Source organism: Cavia porcellus, unplaced genomic scaffold (genome assembly GCF_034190915.1).
Source record: "Cavia porcellus strain 051 isolate PalLab524CR breed Dunkin Hartley unplaced genomic scaffold, mCavPor4.1 scaffold_7, whole genome shotgun sequence".
In the NCBI taxonomy this organism is placed as follows: domain Eukaryota; kingdom Metazoa; phylum Chordata; class Mammalia; order Rodentia; family Caviidae; genus Cavia; species Cavia porcellus.
Window position 1 is genome coordinate 53,875,885 of NW_026947490.1, and position 22,007 is coordinate 53,897,891.

At 35.7% G+C, this 22,007-nt stretch overlaps 1 protein-coding gene across 1 annotated transcript in view; it reads left to right on the forward strand.

Annotated features, from left to right (window-relative positions):
- The window catches only part of LOC100733122 (flavin-containing monooxygenase 5-like), a 32,352-nt gene extending 10,345 nt beyond the window's left edge, over positions 1–22,007 (forward strand). Inside the window, exons 2-8 of the mRNA XM_063252415.1 lie at positions 4,246–4,434; positions 5,260–5,422; positions 6,891–7,033; positions 9,192–9,391; positions 18,120–18,472; positions 18,616–18,688; positions 21,365–22,007. Of these exons, the coding sequence (XP_063108485.1) occupies positions 4,246–4,434; positions 5,260–5,422; positions 6,891–7,033; positions 9,192–9,391; positions 18,120–18,472; positions 18,616–18,688; positions 21,365–21,743 (1,500 nt within the window). The 3' untranslated portion in view covers positions 21,744–22,007. The remainder of the gene's footprint in view (positions 1–4,245; positions 4,435–5,259; positions 5,423–6,890; positions 7,034–9,191; positions 9,392–18,119; positions 18,473–18,615; positions 18,689–21,364) is intronic.

Here is a 22,007-nt window from a genome sequence, read left to right on the forward strand (position 1 = left end):
GTTTATGTCTCTGATCCAATTTGAATTTCCTTTTGTGTACAGTGAGATACAGAGAATCAGTTCCTTTGTTTCTTATACGGATAACCAAATGATACAGTACCATTACTGAAAGGTTCATCCATTCCCTTAAATTGCAACAGTGCCTTTTGATTATTTTTTTCTCTTTTGGGAATCAGGTAACTATTTATTTGTGCTTACTTCTTAATTCTTTTCCATTGGTCTGTTTTTCCATTACTCTCTTAATCGCTTCATCTTTGTAACAAAATTGATATTTTCATTTTTCTTAAGCATTGTCTTGACCTTTCAAGGAAAATTGCATTTCCCTATAAATTTTAAAATTATCTTGTCAATTTCCATCAAAAAATCCAGTAGAGCATAATTTACTATTGCACTGACCTGTGGATAAACTTTAGAAAGATTAAAATCTTAATACTGAGTAGTCTCATATTATGCAAAACTGTGGAACTCTCACTTCGTCACATAATTTTTAGTGTCAAAGTTCTATATGTCTTTCGTTAAGTGTTTCCAGATATTTGATGATTTTATGCTGCTATAACTGGTGGCAATCACAAGGGTTTCATTTTTAATTTGTTGCTAGTGTATGAAACAGTTATTTTTAATATTATCCTTGTGCCCAGACATCTTGTTAATTTCACTAATGCTTTATATGTAAATTCACTTTGATTTACTATGTACATAATGGTAAATTCTTAATAACTCTCCTTTCTTTCCAATATTTATGTATCTTGCTTATTTTTCTTCTTTACTGCATTAGCCAGAGCTTCTAAATAATGCTGAATAAAAGTAGTGATAGAAAGTAATTCTTTTTTCTTCTATTAAAAGTATAGAAGAATATTAGTTCTCCTTCCCAGTCTTGGAGAGAAACAGATTGATATTTTACCAATAAACATAATTTTTCAATGTTTTTTATAGATTAAGAAAAGTTATCATCAATGTATAATTTGTGTAGAACTTCTTTTAACGCATGAACGTAGGTTATTTTAACAAGTGATTTTCTACATTACCTAATCTTGTCAGATGCTTTTTCTGTTTATTCTGTTAATTCAGTGTATTTCAGTATTATTAAAATGATAAAGCCAAGTTTTGTTCCTAGAGAAATTCATATGTGGTCACTTTAAAATATTTTTATTTTCTGCTACATTTGACCCATATTTTTGCAGATATTTCTATATTGCTAATAGGTACAATTTGCTGATATTATGGAATATGTTTATCGCACACATTGTAGCACAAGTTTTTCCTTAATATAATATTTATGTCAGTTTTCTAACTTAATGTTATGAAATGAATTAAAAAATACTTCTTGATTTTCCATTTTCTTAAAGAATTAATGTGAGATTACATTCTTCTTTCTTTAAATCTTCAGAAGAATTCATCTGTGAGGTTGTCTGAACCCAAAGTTTTCTTTGTAAAGTTTTTAATGACAAATTCAACAGACATAAATTTTTAAATTTTAACTTGCATAGATTTTAGGCTTTCAAAATTCTTTCTTCTGTTAAAATGGTTGTGTATTGTTTTCAAGGAATTTGTCTTTATCCAAATTGATAGTTTGTGAGTACTATTCATAACATTATCATAGTCTTTTTATTGTAGATAATCTATAGTGGTGCTCCATTTTTATTCCTGATACTGATGATTTATGTCTCCTCTTTCTTATTCTTCTCTTTCTCTTCTTCTTCCTCATTCTTATCTTCCTCCTCCTTCTTCTTGTCAATTTTGCTAAAAGTTTATCAACTTTATTAATTTTCTAAAAATCAAAGTTGGAGTATCTTCTTTCCCATTGTGTATTTTTATTTGTATGTCATTATTTCTGTTTGTATTGATTATTTTCTGTTCTACATTATTTTGCATTTATGCTGTTCACCTATTTATGCTATTGTTGATTTGGGACTTAATGGGTATTGGGAGCCTGCCGTATTACCCATGAGAATATAGCCACAAGATGGCGTCCGCCTACCACCTCGCTGCTCCCCCGCCCATCGTGTGCCCAAGATGGCGCACACATCCTGCTTCCTGGTTCTTGCTCGGCTTACTGTCCCCGCCATATATGGTAATGATTGATTGCTTCCTTGTTGCCACCCAATCGCCTGTCCCCACGTGTAATCCCATGATTGGATAACATTAGCTATATAAGCCCAAGTATAGGAAGTGCCCGACGCACAACACGTAGGAAGCCGTCAAGGACGGACGTGTATTGAGGTTGTAGCCCAGTCAATAAAGGAGCCTGCAGAGACAAAGTGTTCGTGTGCCTCATTCTGTGGGACAGACGCGGTGCCGGACAAGTGGGCTTGAAATTTTTTCTTCCTTCCTGAACTACGCTCTTACACTATGCATCTGCCTCTTCTAACTGTTTTGTTCCCATAATATAATTCTTAATACAAAGATTTTTTTACTTATGTTGACTAATTTCTAAAAAATTGAAGAGTTTAGGAGTATGTATGTCTTATTAATTTGCAATTTAATTCTACTATGATTGGAAAAAATACTCTGTTTTAGTCCTTTAGAATTTCTTAGACTTTTTAATGGGACACAGTAATGCCTATACTGGAAATATATCTCAAGCAATGCACAATCTAAAATTGCAGGATTTATTTATCTATACATGTCAATTAAACTCAATTGTTTGAGTTCTTTAATATTCTATGTCCTTACCAACTCTTGTTCTGTGGTCCTATCAGTTACATTCTTCCATTAAAGAGTTAAGTTCTTCCATTGTGAATGAGTTGGTCAGTTTATCCTTGTAATTCTGATCCTTTTTACTTAAATATTTTGAAACTATGTTACTAGCTATCTTTCAATTTAAGATTTTTATATATTACTGTAGACTTGATCTTTATATCATTATGATTTCTCCTTCATTAGCTCTAATTCTGCCATGATGCTTGTTTGTTATTAATAGAGTAACTTCAGTGGCCCTTGGGTTGGTGTTTTCATGTTATAGGTATCTTTTATTCTAACTTTGTTTCTTATAACTAGCATAAAGATAATATTTGCTTAGTATTTTTGGTTTTTTGCTTATTCATTATATTAACTGGAGTATTTATACATGATACATAAATATATGAAGCTTTAATGGATGATGTTTTATATTTTTGTTTCAAACCTTTATTATACTCATTTTCTTTTTTATTTTAAAGGGAATAAAACAGAATACAAATGAAACAAAACGAAACAGTGATAAGACAGTAGCACATCCACAATAGTTACTATATTGCTTATTGTTTTCCTCTAAATAGTTGCTCAAGCTACTGATTTTAGGCCTGCAGAGCCAAGCAAACAATACAAGGGTTAGGTTGTTTCTTTACTTCAGTTGTTATCACCTCAGCCTGTGTTCCTCTGAATCAGCCAGTTGCTTATGGGCTGGGTAGCACTTCTCTCCCAATTGTGCATGCCAACTGTCTGGTGAGGAGGGGGTGCGTGGCCACCTTCCTGTTTCTCCCTGGCCGGCAGGGTCCTCATTGGTGCACTCAGGACTCTGTGGTTTTCTTCCTCTCATTTTCTTTTAGTTTCGCTAGCATATATATTTTTTTCTTTTTTTCTTGTGCATTAAATAAATGGATTGTGTCCTTCAACTATTATTAATGGTCATCCTTAAAATTTCAAAGCATTCATGACTTACTACTTTTTACTTTATGTTTGTACTTTTACCACTTTCTGAAAAAAGCAGAAATCTCACAAAAATTTAACTCCATTTTTCCATTACTATGTTTGTGTTATGTGACTGATTTCCTATGTTATAAACCCACAAGATATTATTATTATTAATTTTATTTAAATGGTCAGTATTTTTACAGTAATCTGTTTTTTGTTTCTTCTTGCATTTGCATGCTTCCTTCTTGAGTCATTCCCCATCAGCCTGAAATGCTTCCTTTTGCATTTTGCATAATGTTGGGTTGCTGGCAACAAATTATCTCAGCTTTTGTTTTTCTGAAAATATGCTTCTTTCACTTCCACTTTTGAAGCATATCTTTACTGAGTATAGATGTCCAAGTAAACATTGTTATGTTACCATTTTTAAGACATCATTCATTACTGATTTCCCTCCTTCTTACTGAGAAAGCAGATGTGTCTTATTATTGACTCTGTTTTCTTTAACAAATGGAGAAAATAAAATCCAATGTACTGTTTTATTATACCTGAGCTTAAATTCTCCTATAAAAATTTTATTTTGACTTTTTTTAGAATTATAAGTTTTCTCGTATTAAGAGAGTTTTTCTCCTGCAGAAAAATTCCTCAGAGAAAATGCCTAGTATCTACAAATCTGTGACCATCAATACTTCTAAGGAGATGATGTGCTTCAGTGATTTTCCTGTTCCAGATCATTTTCCCAACTACATGCACAACTCCAGACTTATGGACTACCTCAGGATGTATGCCAAACACTTTGACCTCCTGAAATACATTCACTTTAAGGTACAATAGAAATTAAATATTGCAGTGTGTGTGTGTGTGTGTGTGTGTGTGTGTGTGTGTGTATGTACTATAATCAGAAGAAAAAAGTCATTAGTAAGATTTCATCTAGAAACTCAGGATTTATAATGAAATAATACTTTGAAGGTTTCACTTGAGTACAAGTTTGGGGAACTTTGCTCATCAGAACCTAAATTGACAATATTTCAATGTGGCATGGAAAGAGTCCTCTCTCAAGACCTTATAGTCAAAATGTTTAAGAACTTAAGAAAATGACAGTAGTAATTGAATCAAGTCATACTGATTGTAGAACAATCAAGCTTCTATAAGCAACTGAAAGAAGACATTTTTGGATCACTTGATATCCGTAGTCTATCTGCCTCTACCACCCACAACTCATAGATGCAAGGTCCATTTCTATATTCACAATAGGACATTCATCGCTCTCTGAAACTCAAAAACCAACCTTGGGGAAAATGGACAGACCTGTGCTCAGATACGAGAAACCTAAGAAATACTATTTTTTTTTTTCCATATACAAGTCTCCCTGGATGGAGACTATTATTGCTATGGCTTTAGTCACTCCTTTGTTATTTCATAATTATGTCTCAACTTTTTCCATTTGTATGGAAATTAAATTCTCAATGAGATGTCTTTGATACCTTGATAATGGCCCCAAAGAAACATCACTATAGGGTGGAACTGGATCTACACTCGTATGAAACAATCAAATGATTTGTACTATTCGGATTTATGGGGTCTGGGGGAGTAAAGATTAAACCAAGGACTTCAAGAATGAGTCACTTGTGTTTGTGCCCTGGCTCTCAGACAAAAGTGCAAAGCGTGAGGAAGCGTCCAGATTTCTCCATCAGTGGACAGTGGGATGTGGTTGTGGAGACTGATGAGAAGCAGGAGGCCTTCATCTTTGATGGAGTCTTGGTCTGCAGTGGGCACCACACAGATCCCTTCTTACCGCTTCAGTCCTTCCCAGGTGTGTCACCAAAAGTCTGTTGGGGAGAAAAATTGTTTCTCTAGTAACTTACAGGGTAAAATGATTGAGCATAAAGTTTTTGAAATCTCAGGAACACTCAACAAATCTCAGTAACACTCAACATTTATGTTACCAGGACAATATAATCCATGGCAGTATAGAAACAGCCACTTGCAAAAATTTCTACCATCATCCTACAGCTTCTAATAAATAACAAAAATTAGCCCACATTCAGATGGTTTAAATTTTATGCACACTTGTCTGATCTCACTCCCTTCCAAAGAAAGTAAAATTAATAAAATAAAGGACAAGTGATAAGCAAAGCAAACAAAGGAGCTGGCAAACCTATAAACTTAGAAATCTTAGAGTATGGGAAAAGATCTTACTAATGCTTATTTGTCATGAATTTTCATTGGTTAATAAAACAAAGTTAGCAGATAATTACTCCCTTTGAATTCTATGAGACAAAATAGTGTCCATCTCTGAGGAGGACACAGACCCACAGACCCAACTAAAGCCTTTCCCCGTACCTCTGCTCCACTGCCCTCTACTTTCATCAATCCTGTCAAATCAGAAACCATTTGAAATCTCAGTGCCCTTCCGTGATGCCTACCTATCAGGCTACCATGAGAAACTCTTCAGGTATTGAGGACTAAACAGTAATTAGAATAGCACCAGATAGAAATCAAGGGATTTAAACCTGGATTTTGATTGTCCAACTGACTAATTGAATTATGGATGACTGACACCTAACCTTTCTGAGTCTGCACACCAATGCAAACATATGTAAATGGAAGTCCTTGAACTTCTGAATGTTAAAATGCAGTATATTCTGAAATCATTTACAGTTAAAATGTAATCTATAAATTACATAATAAACTGTTTCACATTTATCAGCTTCTTCTTCACTTGCTTCTTGGCTGAGAGAGCCTGTCTACAGAGACATAACGATGTGTGTATCTGGATAAATTTGCAAGAAAAGTGACATAAACACATTCAAACTGGAACAGTGTCTGCAAATGCCAGACACAGATTGGGAGCATCAGGCATTTGGAAGGCAGAGGGGATGTCAAAATAAGAAAGAGCTCTGTCTATTTGGAGGACAGTGAAACAATGCAATGAGTGCTTTCCAGCTTCATTATTTTCATAAGAATTTACAGTATAATGTAATAATGGAAAAAATTAGTCATTGTTATAAAATTTTCACTTTGGATAGATTCAAGACAGGTAGATCTACTATCTAATAAATCATTTATGCGGTAAATAGTCTATATTTAGAATACAGGCACCAACTCTGAGTTTACTTATCTTTCTCCCAAGATCTGTAAAATATAAAATAACATTTTGAGGACAAAGTGTAATATTGGGTGACCGAGATTCCACATCTTGCTGGTCAGATTATTCAAAACACAACTTTCCTCTGTTAAAATGTCTCCTCATAATGAGAAATTCTCTTCTTGCATCACAGGCATTGAGAAGTTTGAAGGACGTTATTTCCACAGTCGGGAATACAAAAGTCCTGAGGACTTTGTAGGAAAAAGAATCATAGTGGTTGGCATTGGGAATTCTGGAGTGGATATCGCTGTGGAGCTCAGTCGGGTAGCAAAACAGGTTTGTTTACTTTCAACAACTTCACTAATACAAACGTTTGCATCTTACGTGCCATACAGAATGTGAATTTGATTGTAAAAAGGCAAAAAAGACTGAGAAATCTATGAGAACTTGTGGCCTCAGGGGCTAAAATTAAAACAGAGAAGACAGTAAACACAAAGTTGGTTCCTCATATTTACGATGATAAACAAATTTCCATTAATTGAGCTAAATGAGTAAAATGCTAGCATGAAATTCCTCAGAAAACTAAAAATAGAAATTCTATGAGACCCAACTATTTCCCTCTCAGCTATCTTCGCAGAAGAGTTAAAGACTTCATATAATAGTGACATCTGCATGCCTGTATTTATAACACACAGTTTATAATGACTGAATCATGGAAGCAGCCTGAATATCTATCAACAGATGAATGGTAAAAAAAATATGATTTTTACACATAATGGAGGCTGCTATAAAAAAGGTTAAATTTCATTTGTAGGAAAATGGATGCAATTTGGGAGCATAATGTTAAGTGAAATAAATCAGACATACAAGCTTAAATATCACATGGTTTCTCTTATTTGATAAACCCAATGTGTAAATAAATGAAAGAGCAAAAATTAAAGATAGATAATATAAAATAGAAAAACAGATTTTGTAAATGGAAAAGGGACCAGGAGATGTAGGGGAATGGAAAAATATAAGACGTGTTAGGTACAGGTACCAACTCCCCATAATGAATATAATTATTATATTCTGAAAATATGTACTAATAAAACTGTTAGCATAGATGATGCCACATATTAGATAATGTGACTTTTTCTCTATCACAATAGCACCTATGTCCTGAAATAGACTTCAAAGTCATAGACTTCAGATAGCCACAAAGTCGTGTCAATATCCATGAATATTCTTTTCTTTAAATTTTTAAAAAAATTTTATTTAAAGAAAGACTAAATAAAACAGGTAGAAATAATACATAATTTCAAAGAAAAAATAAAAAGTAAGAAATCACTAGTTGATGATTACATATTGTGCTCTTACAAATAGTTGTTCAAGACACAAAAGTGAAACATACAAAGTGGGGATTCAAACAGTGAGACTACAAATGGTTCTGTTCAACTATCTAACAAAAACCTAGTAATATGGTTATCAGTCTTATACACTTAAACATACATGCAGTTATCCATATCTTCATTTATGTTGAGATTAAACAAACCATAGCAGGCTAAACCATAGCACTCTGAACAAAGAATAATAATATTGCTGGATTTCACATCATGACACTATGCGATCAGCACCGGGTACCTTAGTGTCTCTTGTTCTTCAAAGTATTTGTTCATCTCATCATGAGTTATAAGATCAGTTCTCATAACCTGCTCATGGGTTCTAAACATGCATGAGTCTTAACATGTATTTCTATCCTTTCTATATTAGAGGGAGAAGCAAAACAAAGCAGGATAAAACAAAACATATTTCTATAAACACATGAAACGAAAAAGACATATAAAACTGCTGTACAAGGAGTTCTACCATGGTTACTGTATTGTCTCTTGTTATCTTTAATAGAATTGTCTATATCATCAGACATAGTAATTGAATATAGCAGTACATAACAATATTAATTAAAAAACACAACTTTGTCTGCCATTGAGCTATTGTACACTGTGTTCTCTTTCACAGTTGTCTGGTCTCACTCTGAAGAGTATACTTCTTTTCTTCCTTTTAATTGGACTATACTCACTCAAAAAAGCATGTTTCTTTTCTTGCCTTTAGTAAATGTAAAATCTGGCTACCTTTTGTGCTTGCTTGTTCAATTCTTTGTTGAGGACAAGAAGAACCTAGAAAATATCTCTAGCAGGTATCCCCAGCATCCTAGAGCCTTTCTCCTGAGAGTCTCGGCTACTGTGGATCTCCATGAATATTCTTAAACCATTACTTCAGAAACATACAGAAGAATGAGTGGAATATTCAGGTTTCCATTCATGAATTCGGTGTCAGAGAAGCAGCCTTTTTCTGGAGATCAGTAGACCGCAAAATACGGCCTGTGACACTTACGAGTATTTTACCTCTGATCCTCAGTAGCCAACACTCTTAAAAATGTGTAGCAGGCAAAGTATGTGTAAAATAATATCATCTAAAACCTCCTCGTCTCCCTGTTTTGCTCTGTCTCCATCAGGTATTCCTCAGCACTAGACGAGGAGCCTGGATCTTACACCGTGTTTGGGATAATGGTTACCCCGTGGATAGTTCATTTTTCACTCGGTTTAATTCCTTTCTCCAGAAAGTATTAACCACAACCATAATTAATAACTACCTTGAGAAGACAATGAACTCAAGATTCAACCACGCACACTATGGGCTGCTGCCACAGCACAGGTGAGAACTGCGCAACTCGGTGTAGCTGTGTGCAGATATACAGAGGAATTCACCCTAGAAACAACTGAACCTCCAGAAGGTGACATGCAGTTTGATCGGCTGCTCTCATACATTCACAAATACAAAACACTCACAATTCATACACTATGCATTACAATGCATAAATGTGAGTTTGCTTCCTGATCAATACATACACATCACTCATTCAGCAATTGTTTAAAATTTGTTATGTGCTGACCACAAAATTAAATAATACACTGTCCCTCGCTTCAAGCAGACTTTAACTCTAGAAGAAAAGCAATAAAAAACAAGGAAACAGGTCCAATTAAGGCAAGGTGACAGGTGCTATGACATGCCAGGGTGCGGTACACCAAGGCCCAGTAGAACAGAAACGGTTCAACTGAGGTTGGACAGAAATGTCAGAGGAGTCCCCACAGAGGGGAAGACAGCCAAAAGCCTTCTCCTGTGACTTTATCTCTGCCTCAGGGAGTTTCTTGGTTCAGCAATCTTCTGTAGCTTTTGGTAAAAAGGCAAAAGAGGGATCAATATGAAGCAGAGTTGAGAAAAGATTAAAAACAGAATAAAGAAATAATATTTAAACTAATAAAGTCCTCTTGTCTGTGAGAAGCATAATCCCCAAAGACATATATTAATGCTTTTGGAGGTGGGGCATGTAGTTAGGATCAGATATTTTGAGAGTAAGCTATCCAAGGTGGGTTAGTGGCTTTATTTTTTTTATTAAAAAATTAAAAGAAAGAAGGAGATTAAGATAAAAGAAGACATAACAACATAATAACACAGGTCAGAACAGAACAATTTAAGCAACATAGTGTTTCACCACAAGATAACCTGTCATAACAGTAGCTACCATAGTGTCTCTTTCCTGAAATATTTGAGTATAATTTCATATCTTGTAGCATCAAACACAACATGACAGTGTAAAACCATTCAAGGGAATGAAAGTATTACAGGGTATTTAGAACCAACTAACAGAAAATGAACAATGGTTTCTATATTATCTCCTTGTCTATAAAAAATTTTGTTTATACTATCACATATAATAAAATCCAATAAGATACAACATGATAAACCTACGGAGACAGAACAAAAGGGGTTAGTGGCTTTATAAGAAGAAGAAATGCAACCTGTCTCCATCTCACATGGGGTACCCTATTCCATCCCAGCATTCCAGAATGCCCTCTTTGACAAAAGTCCCTCTCAGTTATGTCTGCCCCGCCTTGGATCTCCTGAACCATGAAATGAATACATAAACCTTTATTTACATATAAATTACACACTCTCAGATATTGTTACAGGATTAGAACACAGACTAGGATAAAAAATATCATTTTTTCTTATATGGATACATAATTGTCTCTAAAGGTAACTTTGAAAAATGAAATTCCTCAGATGTTTCAGCAAATGAGACAAAGGAATGGGGCATTGATCAATTCACTAAAAACATTTGATAAAGTTTTGCTTTGCTTTGGTTGCACAGCATTGTTGCATTCTACAGAGAAACATGAATGATAAAATGTTAAGGAATCTATGAGAATGCCAAAGGACATGAATGAAGGGAATGAAAAAGAGTATCTGAGTAGAGGAAGTAGCCAGTTAAACTAGGAGCAGGATCCTCAGGATGATTTTCTTTGAGACTGAAAATAAGATTTAAAGGACAAGAGGGAGCCCACAGTGAAAAGAGTCAGGGGAAAGGGTGCAAGTGGCAAAATAAGCAAATGCACAACCCTTCAGCTAGGAAGGAAGCCAATATGATCAGGAAAAACATCAGTGAGTGGAGAAGAGCATGAAGGGCATGGCAGGCGTGAACTTCATCACATATTCCTGGACCCTGAGACAGTTTTATGAGTTTCTCTGTTTGTCTCTGTCTCTCTGTCTCTCTGTCTCTCTGTCTCTCTGTCTCTCTGTCTCTCTGTCTCTGTCTCTCTCTCTCTCTCTCTCTCTTATTACTGTACAGATTTAGAGTGTGAAGTATGTTTTGGTATCTATCTATCTATATATCTGTGCTTCTATCTAAGTGGTTGCTTAATCAGGCAAGTGAACATATTTAACCATTTCATAATCATTCGTTGTATGTATCTGGGGCAAAAGCATCTGAAAACTATTTTTCTTTGGTAGCGAAAATCTCTAATGCAATACAGTACAAAATAATGCAGTATAATTTATTAACTATGGTACTCATGTGTATATTAGACCTCTAAATATATTCATTCTACATACATGTAACTTAGCATTCTTTGATCCAAATCTTTCTATTTTCTTCCCTACCCCTCGATCCCTGATAAAAACCATTTTACTTTCTATCTCTGTGTGCTTAATATTTTTTTAAAGATTCCACATATAGGTGAGATAATTCAGTAGTTTTTCTATGTCTGGCTTATTTCACTTAGTACGTTGTCCTCCAACTCACCCATGTTGTAGGAAATGACAAGACCTTTATTAAGGTTGATTATATATATAGAGACAGAGAGCATATGTATATATTTGACAGTTTTTATTAATTTTCCTGATGATGGATAGGACTCTAGAATTGTTTCCAAATTTTAGTTATTATGAATAGTGCTTCAGTGAAAATGGAGTGCAATCTTTTCAAGGTCATTTGGGTACACACTTAGAAAAGGAATTTCTAGGTCATATGGTAATTCTATTTTACTTTCTTAAGAAACATCCACACCATTTTCCATGATGGTTATATCAAGCCATACTTTCATTAGCAATGCACAAGAAACCTTCTCTGCAATCTTGTTGCTTCGTGTTATCTCCTATTTGTTTGATAACAGCCACACTAATAGGTATGACAGTATCTCCCAGAGGCTGAATCTACATTTCCCCTTGTGATTAGTGATTTTGAGTATCTTTCACATGGAAGTGAGAGAAATTATTAAGAATTTTAAGCATGGGAAGATCATGATGTGATGGACATTTCTGAAGGGCCCTGCAGGCTTCTGTGTGAAAAACGGAAAGCTGGAGGATTAGGGCTGGGACCCAACGGAAAAATAGTGGCCTGGGAAAGCGATTATGTTGTCCTGAGTAGAGAAAAGTCACGGGATAGACTTAGGCTGGGCTTTGAGAATGAAACATAATTTTTGCTGACGGATTGAATATGGAAGGAAAATGAAATAAATGAAGGAATCAGGAATTTTCAGAAGTTTTACTTGAAAAATTGGGCTGATAATTTGGCCATTGTCTGTGGTGGAAGTGAGAACAATCCTAAAAAGAAACAAGCGTGGAGGTGAAAACAGACAACTCCATCTGGTTTGAAATGCCTATGCGGCAATCAGATGGGGATAAATAACAACATGCAGTTGACTGTGTGGATCTCGAACTTGAAGGAGAAGCCTGGTCTAGAGAAATAAATCAGGAGGGATACAACACGCTTGAATGAATAACTTCACTAATTTTACTTAAACATAATATTATTACTATTGCAATCAATTCTTTAAAATGTTTACTTATAAGGAAAACACAGAAAGGAAGATTCTGGAAACAGAATAATATGAATATGATCCCCTTTCCTTCCATTTTCATTTCTACCTTTATGCCTGGAGGAAAAAAAATCAACAGGGGTCCATTAAGGCTTTGAGCTCTAGCAGTCTTTCTTCTTCATGGACCAGAACCTCCAAGGTGAGACTGTGGTAGATCCTGGAAACGTTTTGTGAGAAATTATTTGGTCAGCATCAGTCCTTATGAAGGATACTTGGCCTAGCAGTGATGAGATTGAGAAGTGAGGGCTGGGGATTTAGCTCAGCAGCATAAGCGCCTGTCTTGCAAGCAGGCAGTCGTGAGTTCTATTCCTAGTACTGATAAAAAGGAAAAAGACAAGAAAAAAAAAAGAGATTGAGAAGTGAACAAGATCAAGTCATCTGAGGTCACAGGAGGCCTAGAGAGGAGGGGACAGAAAGATATTTCCAGGTACCTCAGAAGAGAATGGCTGTTTTCTGGCTGCATCTCACCCTGTAAGGCTGGTCTACATCACCTGGTATCCTACAGACAGCAACCCCACTATGAGGAGGAACCGGTTAACCAGACTCAGCCTCATGGGCTGTCAGAGTAAAGTACCCTTCTTTATAAATGATCCAACATGCATAGAGAGCCATAAAACAAGAACACATCCTAGGAAGAGGAGTCAGACAGAGAAGTCAGTGGCATAAAAACACAAAGAGATCTTAAGATGATTCAAGAGGCACATAAAATATTCTTTGGAACTGAAAAAATGCCATTTCCAAGTTAAAGAAAACAGTAGGTAGATGGGAGAAAAAATGACAGATACAAGATGAAGAGAAATTGGAAAAGGCAGAGATGACACAAGATTTAAATAAATATTAGAAAAATTTCTTATTAGAAAAGGCCTCCTGAGTTCCAGGATGAGTAATTCAAAACAGGCTTACAAATAGACACACTTCCATATGCACACCTTCGTGTAGGATCCTGCAGTTTCCTGCACATTTTTTCTTTGTCCTAACTCAGAAATACTGGTAATTTTATATTTTCTTATTTGTCCGTTGAAATCTTACTGTAGTCTTGAGCATTCACAGGGTTTTTATAAAGAGGTCTATCTTGTTATCAAAAGCACTGAAAGAAACTGATTCCAGTCATAAACCAAATTCCTTAAACCCTCCTGTAATCTCCATAGCCTGTCTTCACTAAGGACATACCTACATAGCTTAGGTAGAACATTCCTTGTCTTACTGACCACCACCAGAATAGTAATTTTCCCTAGTAAACATTTTGTTCCTGGGTTTAATACTTCTTTCTTGAAATTACAACCAGTCCCATCATGGGACATTTTATCCTGACTCAAGCCTGGGCTTCAGCCAACCAAACTACCAAAGGCAAAGCCCATGAATATGCTTCTACTCAGAAAGAACAAAGAAATAGTGATCACACACTCATCTAACTTTGTATCTGGCATATTATAACACATAACACAGTGCAATAGAGTTTACAGATTCTCAGATAAAATGCCTTCAACCTGAAAATCTTAAGTCCTCAATCCTGATAAAATGGCTCATTTGAAATAAGGAGAGAAAGTTATTTCAGTGTGTGTTCTCAAGTAAGTCAGAAAGGTACATCAGCAGGGAATAAGAAAAGCAGAAAGGTGGTCAATTTCTATATTTAAATTTATATAAAGGTATTTAAATCTATATAAAGCAAGAATGTAAAAAAAAGCAAGGAAGAAAAAGAGAGAGAATAGGTCGGTCCCGTCTGTGGATGTGTAATCTGAATGCTCAGTAAAGTAATCTTAAACAGAAGGGATACAGTATGAGAGAAACTGTAATAAACATTGCTACATTGCAACAAACTGTAGAAGGATAAGAGAAGAAATGAAAGCAAGTAAGTATCATGACTTGAGCTAAACTGTGGAAGACTAATATCTCTGGTGGAATTTTCAAAACAGAGGGTCAGAGATCCCCTTGAGTTAATAACATCTTGTGTTGGATTTTGGTTTTGTTTTCTGGTACAAGGCTTTTGTACTGGCTACCTCGCCAGCCCCCCTTTTTTTTAAATTTGGAGGCAAGGTCTTGCTAAGTCACTAAATTGCCTGGACTGGGTTCTAGCTTGTGATTTTGTGTTTTCTAGAATTCTTTAAATATTGAAGAAATCAACCCACTTTTAAAGTCATGTTTGTTAACATTATTCTTATCATACTTTCCCGCTGAGTTGGCTTGTGTGTAATCTTAATATGGAAAAACTGTACCTTTTCAAAATTCATATATTTTCATTTTTCTCTTATAATTTCCAAGTTTTAGCCTAAATGGAGACACTATCTTCCTTATAATTAGTCTCCCTTATAATTAGTCTCCAATGTTACTTACACGATTTTTAAGAATATTTCTCTTTTGAAAGTTAATATTTTTATTAGTATATGTTTGTGATACATAATACTTGGCAGTGCTTGTGGAAATTTAATACCACATGTTGATCATTTTTTCTTTCCTGCCCTATCCTCCCCTCTCTCTTTTTCCTCAGACCCACAGGTTCAATTCCCTGTTACCTGTGATTTCTCTTTTATTTTGCTCTTTAAATTGTTTGTATTTTGAGGTTGACTATATTAGAGAAACTAGGAAGTATTTAAACCTATGTATGATTTGTTTCACTTAGAATTATGACTTTAAGTTTCTATTTTTCTACAAATGACTCAAACTCATCTTTATTGGTGGGTAAATGATACTCCATTGTGTATATTTATCATAATTTATTTTTTTATAATTCACCTGTTGATGGTCATACGATCCACCTTTGTGACTTGTGCAGTTGTGTGTATGTGAGTATGCTTATATGTAACACGATGGCCTTAACTCTGAAAAAGATACCCCCAAAAAGCATAGTTGGGTCAAGTGGGATTTCTATTTTTAGTTTTTTGAATTTAGTTTGTTGAATTTGTGATGGTAGCTATTCAGGAGTAAGACGGAATCCCAGTGTTGTTTTGATTTGCATTTTTCCTATAGCAAAAGATGCTCAAGTTTTTTTCCCCCATACTTACTGACCATTTGAGGTTCTTCTAAAAAGTCTTCATCCATTTCAGTTCATTTCCATTCAAATCAGATGAATTGATGATTTATAGATTTGGTCTTTTATTTTAGGGGTTAATTTTTTGTGTTCTTTAAATATTCTAGACCTTACCCCACTGCTTCATGATTAGTTGGAAAAATGTTTCCCTCATTCTGTAGGCTGTCTCCTCACTCTGGTACTTGTTGCCTTTGCTTTGTGTAAGACTTCTAATTTGATATGATACCATTTATCTTTTCTGGGTGTTATTTCTTGTGCAACTGGTATTTTGTTCAAGAAGTACTTGCTTTTCCTTCTGTCTTCTACAATTTTATCTATCGTTTTTTCTAGAAGATTAGGTGTTTCTAATTAGGTGTTGCATGTTTTATCTGTTTTTATTTGATTTTAGTACATAGAGAGAGAAGTGAATCTAAATTCTTTGTTCTGAAGAAAAATAACTGGTTTTTCCAGCACAATTTTTTATAGAGGATAACTTTTCCCTGGTATATGTTATCAGTCCCTCTGTGAGAAGTCAGGTGGATGAAGGTTCCTGGATTTGTTTCTGCATCTTATATTCTAGTCCATAGATTAACAAATGTATTTGTGTACCAGTTTTATTCTATTTTTATTACTGTAACTTTATGGTGTGACTTGAAGTCTAGGATTGTGGTGCCTCCTGCTTTGCTCTTATTGCTGAGGACTGCTTTGACTATTCTGTGTCTCATAAGGTTCTGTATAAATTTTAGAATTGTTTTTCTAGATCTGTGAAAAACGCTGTTAATATTTTGACTGAAATTGCATTAAATCTGTGTATAATTTTTGGCAATATGTCCATTTTCACCACACTAGATCTGCTATCCAGAAAAAGGGGATATATGTTTGCAGGACATAATGATTATATTCCTTGTGGAGAGTTGGTACATGCACATAACAATTCTTTTTTATTACTTTTTCCTACCCTCTCTTTCCCTCTCTCCCTCCATCTCTTGGTCGTGTTCCCATTTGCAGTGTGTATATGTATCCCTCAGTTCTACTGTTTATATTTAAATTTTTCCTTTTATTTATATGCTAAGTTTTTCATGTAAGAGAAACTATGTCATATTTAAGCTTATGTGTTTGATATATTTTAATTAACATTATGGTCTCAAAGTGCATATATTTTCCTGCAAGAGATGCAAATATATCATTCTTTATAGCAGAGTAGTATTCTATGCATATAAACACCACATTTTCTTTATCCTTTTATCTGTTCATGAACATATAGGGCAATACCCAGATTTAGTATTATGAATTGTGCTGCTAGAAACATGATATGTATGTATCATACACCTATATTTAATAAGATGCCTTTAACTTCTTTGGGACGGTACCTAGAAGGTGAATATCAGGGTCAAATGGAATTTCTATGTTAGGATTTTCAAGGAATCATCATATTGATTTCCATAGTGTTTATACCAGTTTATATTCCCATCAACAATGTAGATGAAGTTCTTTTCCCCTCAACCCACCAGTGTTTGTTATTTGATTTTTGATGATGACCATTCTATCTGGAGTGAGATAGACTGCTTTAATTTTCATTTCTTTGATGGCCAGATGTACTGAATATTTTTTTCATGCATTTATTAGCCATTTGTAATTCCTCCATTAAGTGCCTATTCATTTCAATTGCCCATTTTTGACTAGGTATTTTTCGCAGGGATCTGCTCTTTTTAGTTCTTTATATATTTTAGATATTAATCTTTGGTTTGTACTGTATCTCATTAACTAATACACTCATGAACACTCAGCAGGTCACAGAAGAATTCAGGGCAGAGATTAAACATTTCCTAGAATCAAATGATAATGTCAATACAACATAACAGAACCTATGGGACACAACAGAAGCAGCCTTCAGAGGGAAGTTTATTGCTGTGAATGCTTACATTAGAACAGATTGAGCTCAGATAACAAGGTTATAATGTATGCACCTTAAGCTTCTAGAAAAACAACAATAGGCCCAACTCAAACCTAATTTAAAGAAGGCATTCATAAAGATCAGAGTAGAAAATATGAGACTTGAAAAAAAATGTAACACTGTGGGAGGCCCTAAAGATTCAGACCACAAAGTATTGTCTGCTTTCAGAGACAGACACTGAGTCAGCACAGATTTACAGGGAAAGGAAAATTCCTGGCTTGCTTTTTGCATATTTGCTTTCTTAGAACTTGTATCTTTTATATACAGACCTCTGAGTCAGCACCCAACTGTCAGCGATGACCTGCCAAACCACATCATTTCTGGAAAAGTCCAAGTGAAATCCAATGTGAAGGAGTTCACAGAAACAGATGCTATTTTTGATGATGAAACTGTGGAAGAGAATATCGATGTTGTCATCTTTGCTACAGGATATAGCTTTTCATTTCCTTTCCTCAATGGGCTCATTGAAGTCACCAACAATGAAGTGTCCCTATACAAGCTGGTGTTCCCTCCCACCTTGGAGAAGCCAACACTCGCAGTCATCGGGCTCATCCAACCCCTGGGCATCATTCTGCCCATCGCAGAGCTTCAGTCTCGCTGGGCTGTCCAAGTGTTCAAGGGTGTGTGGAGCCAAGCTGCAAAAAAGGCCAAACAGTTCACCCACAGCTGATTTTTGTTTATTATGATGCTTGTTTCTTCCTTCTATCAAAATGTGCTCCTCTCTTTCCAAAGAATTCTGTCAACTCTGGGTTTTGTCTTCTAGGTCTGAGAACGTTACCCTCAATGAAGAACATGATGGCTGATATCACCCAGAGAAGAGGGGCTATGGCGAAACGGTACCCAAAGAATTAATTACAGCTACCTTGAGGATCTTCATGGGGAAATATCATAGTATTCCCAATCTGGGGCTCCAAATTCAAACTTTGTCTCACTTCATCATATATTTTCTATTTCCTGCACTATTTTTTAATATAGCACAAAGCAAATGTGAATTTTATTCTCCTAACTCAGTTCTCCAGCAAATAACCATATATTTATTCTCTTTGCCTCCTAGTATATCTTAAATTATCCATCTATTTCTATCTTAGCTGTCTCCCCTAGAATTTTACCTGAATCTAGAAAGCTAATCACATCATTTTCCTTACTGATGTGCTCTCTCTTTGTCTCTGTCTCTGTCTCTGTCTCTCTCTCTCTCTCTCTCTCTGTCTCTGTCTCTGTCTCTCTCTGTCACTCTCTGTCTCTGTCTCTGTCTCTGTTTCTGTCTCTGTCTCTGTCTGTGTGTGTGTGTGTGTGTGTGTGTGTGTGTCTTTTGATACCAGGGATCAAACTCACAATTTTGCACTTACCAGGCAGGCACTTATGCCACTGAGCTAAGTCCCTAGCCCTCTTACTGGTGGGCTATCTCATACTTGATCTCATACTACCTATCTCAAGGCCTACATCTAAGCATACTTACAAAACAGAGAGATTGGGTTGCTCAAACCTTAGTCTGTTTTTTTTTTATTTAAGAGGAAAAAGACACACAAAAGAAAAACAAAAGCAAAAGAGACAAATGAACAACACAACGAACCCAAAACAATAACTATATAGCCTTTCAAAATAAATGATAGGAATTTAACAATGGTTGTTATATTGCATATTGTTATCTTCAAAAGGGTTGCTTAGATTACCAGATATAGACATGCAAAAATGATCTAATCATATGAGACTAACTGCTCTTTTCTAAGAACTAATAGAATTAGTAGCTCTCATGCCCTTAGTCTATTTTGAGTAGTGTGCAGGAAGCTTTGCCAAGGTGGGGCTCTGCTTGAGATGAGCTTGAGGTTCAGCTTCTCCAAGAAACCAACTAGGTTCCCTCTGACATCTTTTCATGAGTTCCTAGACTCTTCGCCAGGACTTCTATTTCATATGTTGTATGAAATTTCTCCTCCCATGTTGTTGCCTTAAAAGACATGTATTTTTTTTCTCATCCATGAGACAACAAATTAGTGAAACAAAAGCTAAAAAGGGAGGTACCTTGAAAATAAGGCATTTCTCTGGTTATGTTACAAAAACTGACTCTGAAACACACATGACTAGGCTACTTTGCAGGCTCAAGAGTAAAGAAATATACACAGAAAATAGATTCATTGAGTAGTTTAATAAATTTCTTTGCCATACTATTTCAGAATTCTAAAGACTGTACTCTGCATGTGTCCATATAAAAGAATAAAATTTATTTCTTCCTTGAGCTTCTAAGAAATTATCCTGATGCCCTCTGAATTTTCTCTTCTAGGTCTGAGCAGATTACACCTGTGAAGAACATAATGGCACATTTTACAATCAACTTTGCAAACACTGCAAAAGCATAGTTTGACAAAGCATTCAAATACTATTCAATATTTGAAAGAAAAACTTACAGATTTCTAATTCATTTGTTAGAACTTATTTTGTGCCTACTATGAAAGCACACAGCTGAGCATTTTTAGCCTGATTCTGCACAAGGCAGATGGAGAGCCATATACTGGACAAAGCTGGCACTATCATTCCTCCTTACAGAACAGCATCTGAACATAGTCGCTGTTTCCAGACCTGAGGTCCACAAACTCTGTGTTTGCACCACGGGGGACACATGGTCAGTTCTTACAGCAGTGGCACCCATTCCAGTACATTTTCAAGAGGACATTGTATGCATTTTCAAGAGTACATGTTGCCCTTTCCTTGTGCTGTGTAGCCAGAGACACAGAGCTGCTACCATCCCATAAAATACATTTGTGTAAATTGGAAAATAGTACTGTTTCCTCAAAACAACTTATCTCCAAACGTTGAAAGTAAAACTGTCATAATGCAGACCATCTCCACCATATCTGTATTATGAATGGGACACTTGGGTCCTGCAGTCTCTGGACATGAATCACATTCTGAAAGATCATGGATGAAGCATCAGAGCAAGGGAGTCTACTCAGTAGCTGCCACCCCATCAGGACTACACAGTCATTTTGCTTTGTCAAGGAGGAGACCACAGTTGCCCAAACCCTTACCTCCCTGAAGCCATCATGTTTCTGGGGCTAATTTAGCCATGATATTCCATCCCCTGGTTGATTTCAAACATGTAGGAAGTCTAAAGGCTAAATTTTCCATCTTATCTACACAATGCTTGAGGAAGTATTTAACTTCCTCATAAATCTTTTCCTTGTAAAAAGGAGCACCTTATAAAAAGAGCACCCTTCCTTGTAAAAAGGAGCACTCTTCCTTGTAGAAAAGCATCTGACAGAGTAGGGATCACTGAGCACCCCAAACAGCAGTTCAGTCATCCCAGTACAATCTGAAATAAAGGAACTGTATGAAGTGTCTACACTGGCATTGGTGTTGGTTACTCTGAGTGGTGTTGGATTTGTTAGTCTGCTTTCTACTTCTCAGTTTCACCATCTCTAAAGCTGGTAGTAGTTAACACTCTTCTAGTTCAAGGGTGGTATAAATCTTTGTCGTCCCTCCACTGCTGCGAGTGTTCCACCTTCTCTTCTGCGTTTCAGGTATGTGAAGACAGCCCGCCACACAATTCAAGTGGATCACATTGAATACATGGATGAGATCGCCACCCTGGTGGGGGTGAAGCCCAACTTGCTGTTTCTCCTTCTCTCTGATCCAAAACTGGCCTTTGAGGTTTTCTTTGGCCCCTGCACCCCATACCAGTACCGCCTGCAGGGGCCAGGGAAATGGGATGGAGCCAGGAGAGCCATCTTGACCCAGAGAGAGAGGATTCTCAAGCCCCTGAAGACTCGTGTTACAAGTGAGGATAGTCATTCGTCTTCATGGCTGTCTTGGATGAAGGTGGCACCATTTGGCCTGGCATTTCTGGCTGTTTACTTAGCATACTTTAGATGTATTCATCATGGTAAAGGAAAAGAATAAGTGAACATTGAAAGGGGGAAGTATGCACTTCAACTCATCCTAAATTACTACAAAGCCAGCATTTATTCAGAAATATATGTCAATATTACTTAATACAATTATAATTACTATATAAAATGCTTACAAGCAAGTTACAGTAGATACATTTCTTTAAACATTGATGTATATCAAATTCTATATAATTCAACATCATGAGTTCAGATTAAAGCTTATGATTAAGAGGAACTCTGTGTAGAACATAAGAATATTTTTGCCACATACGAT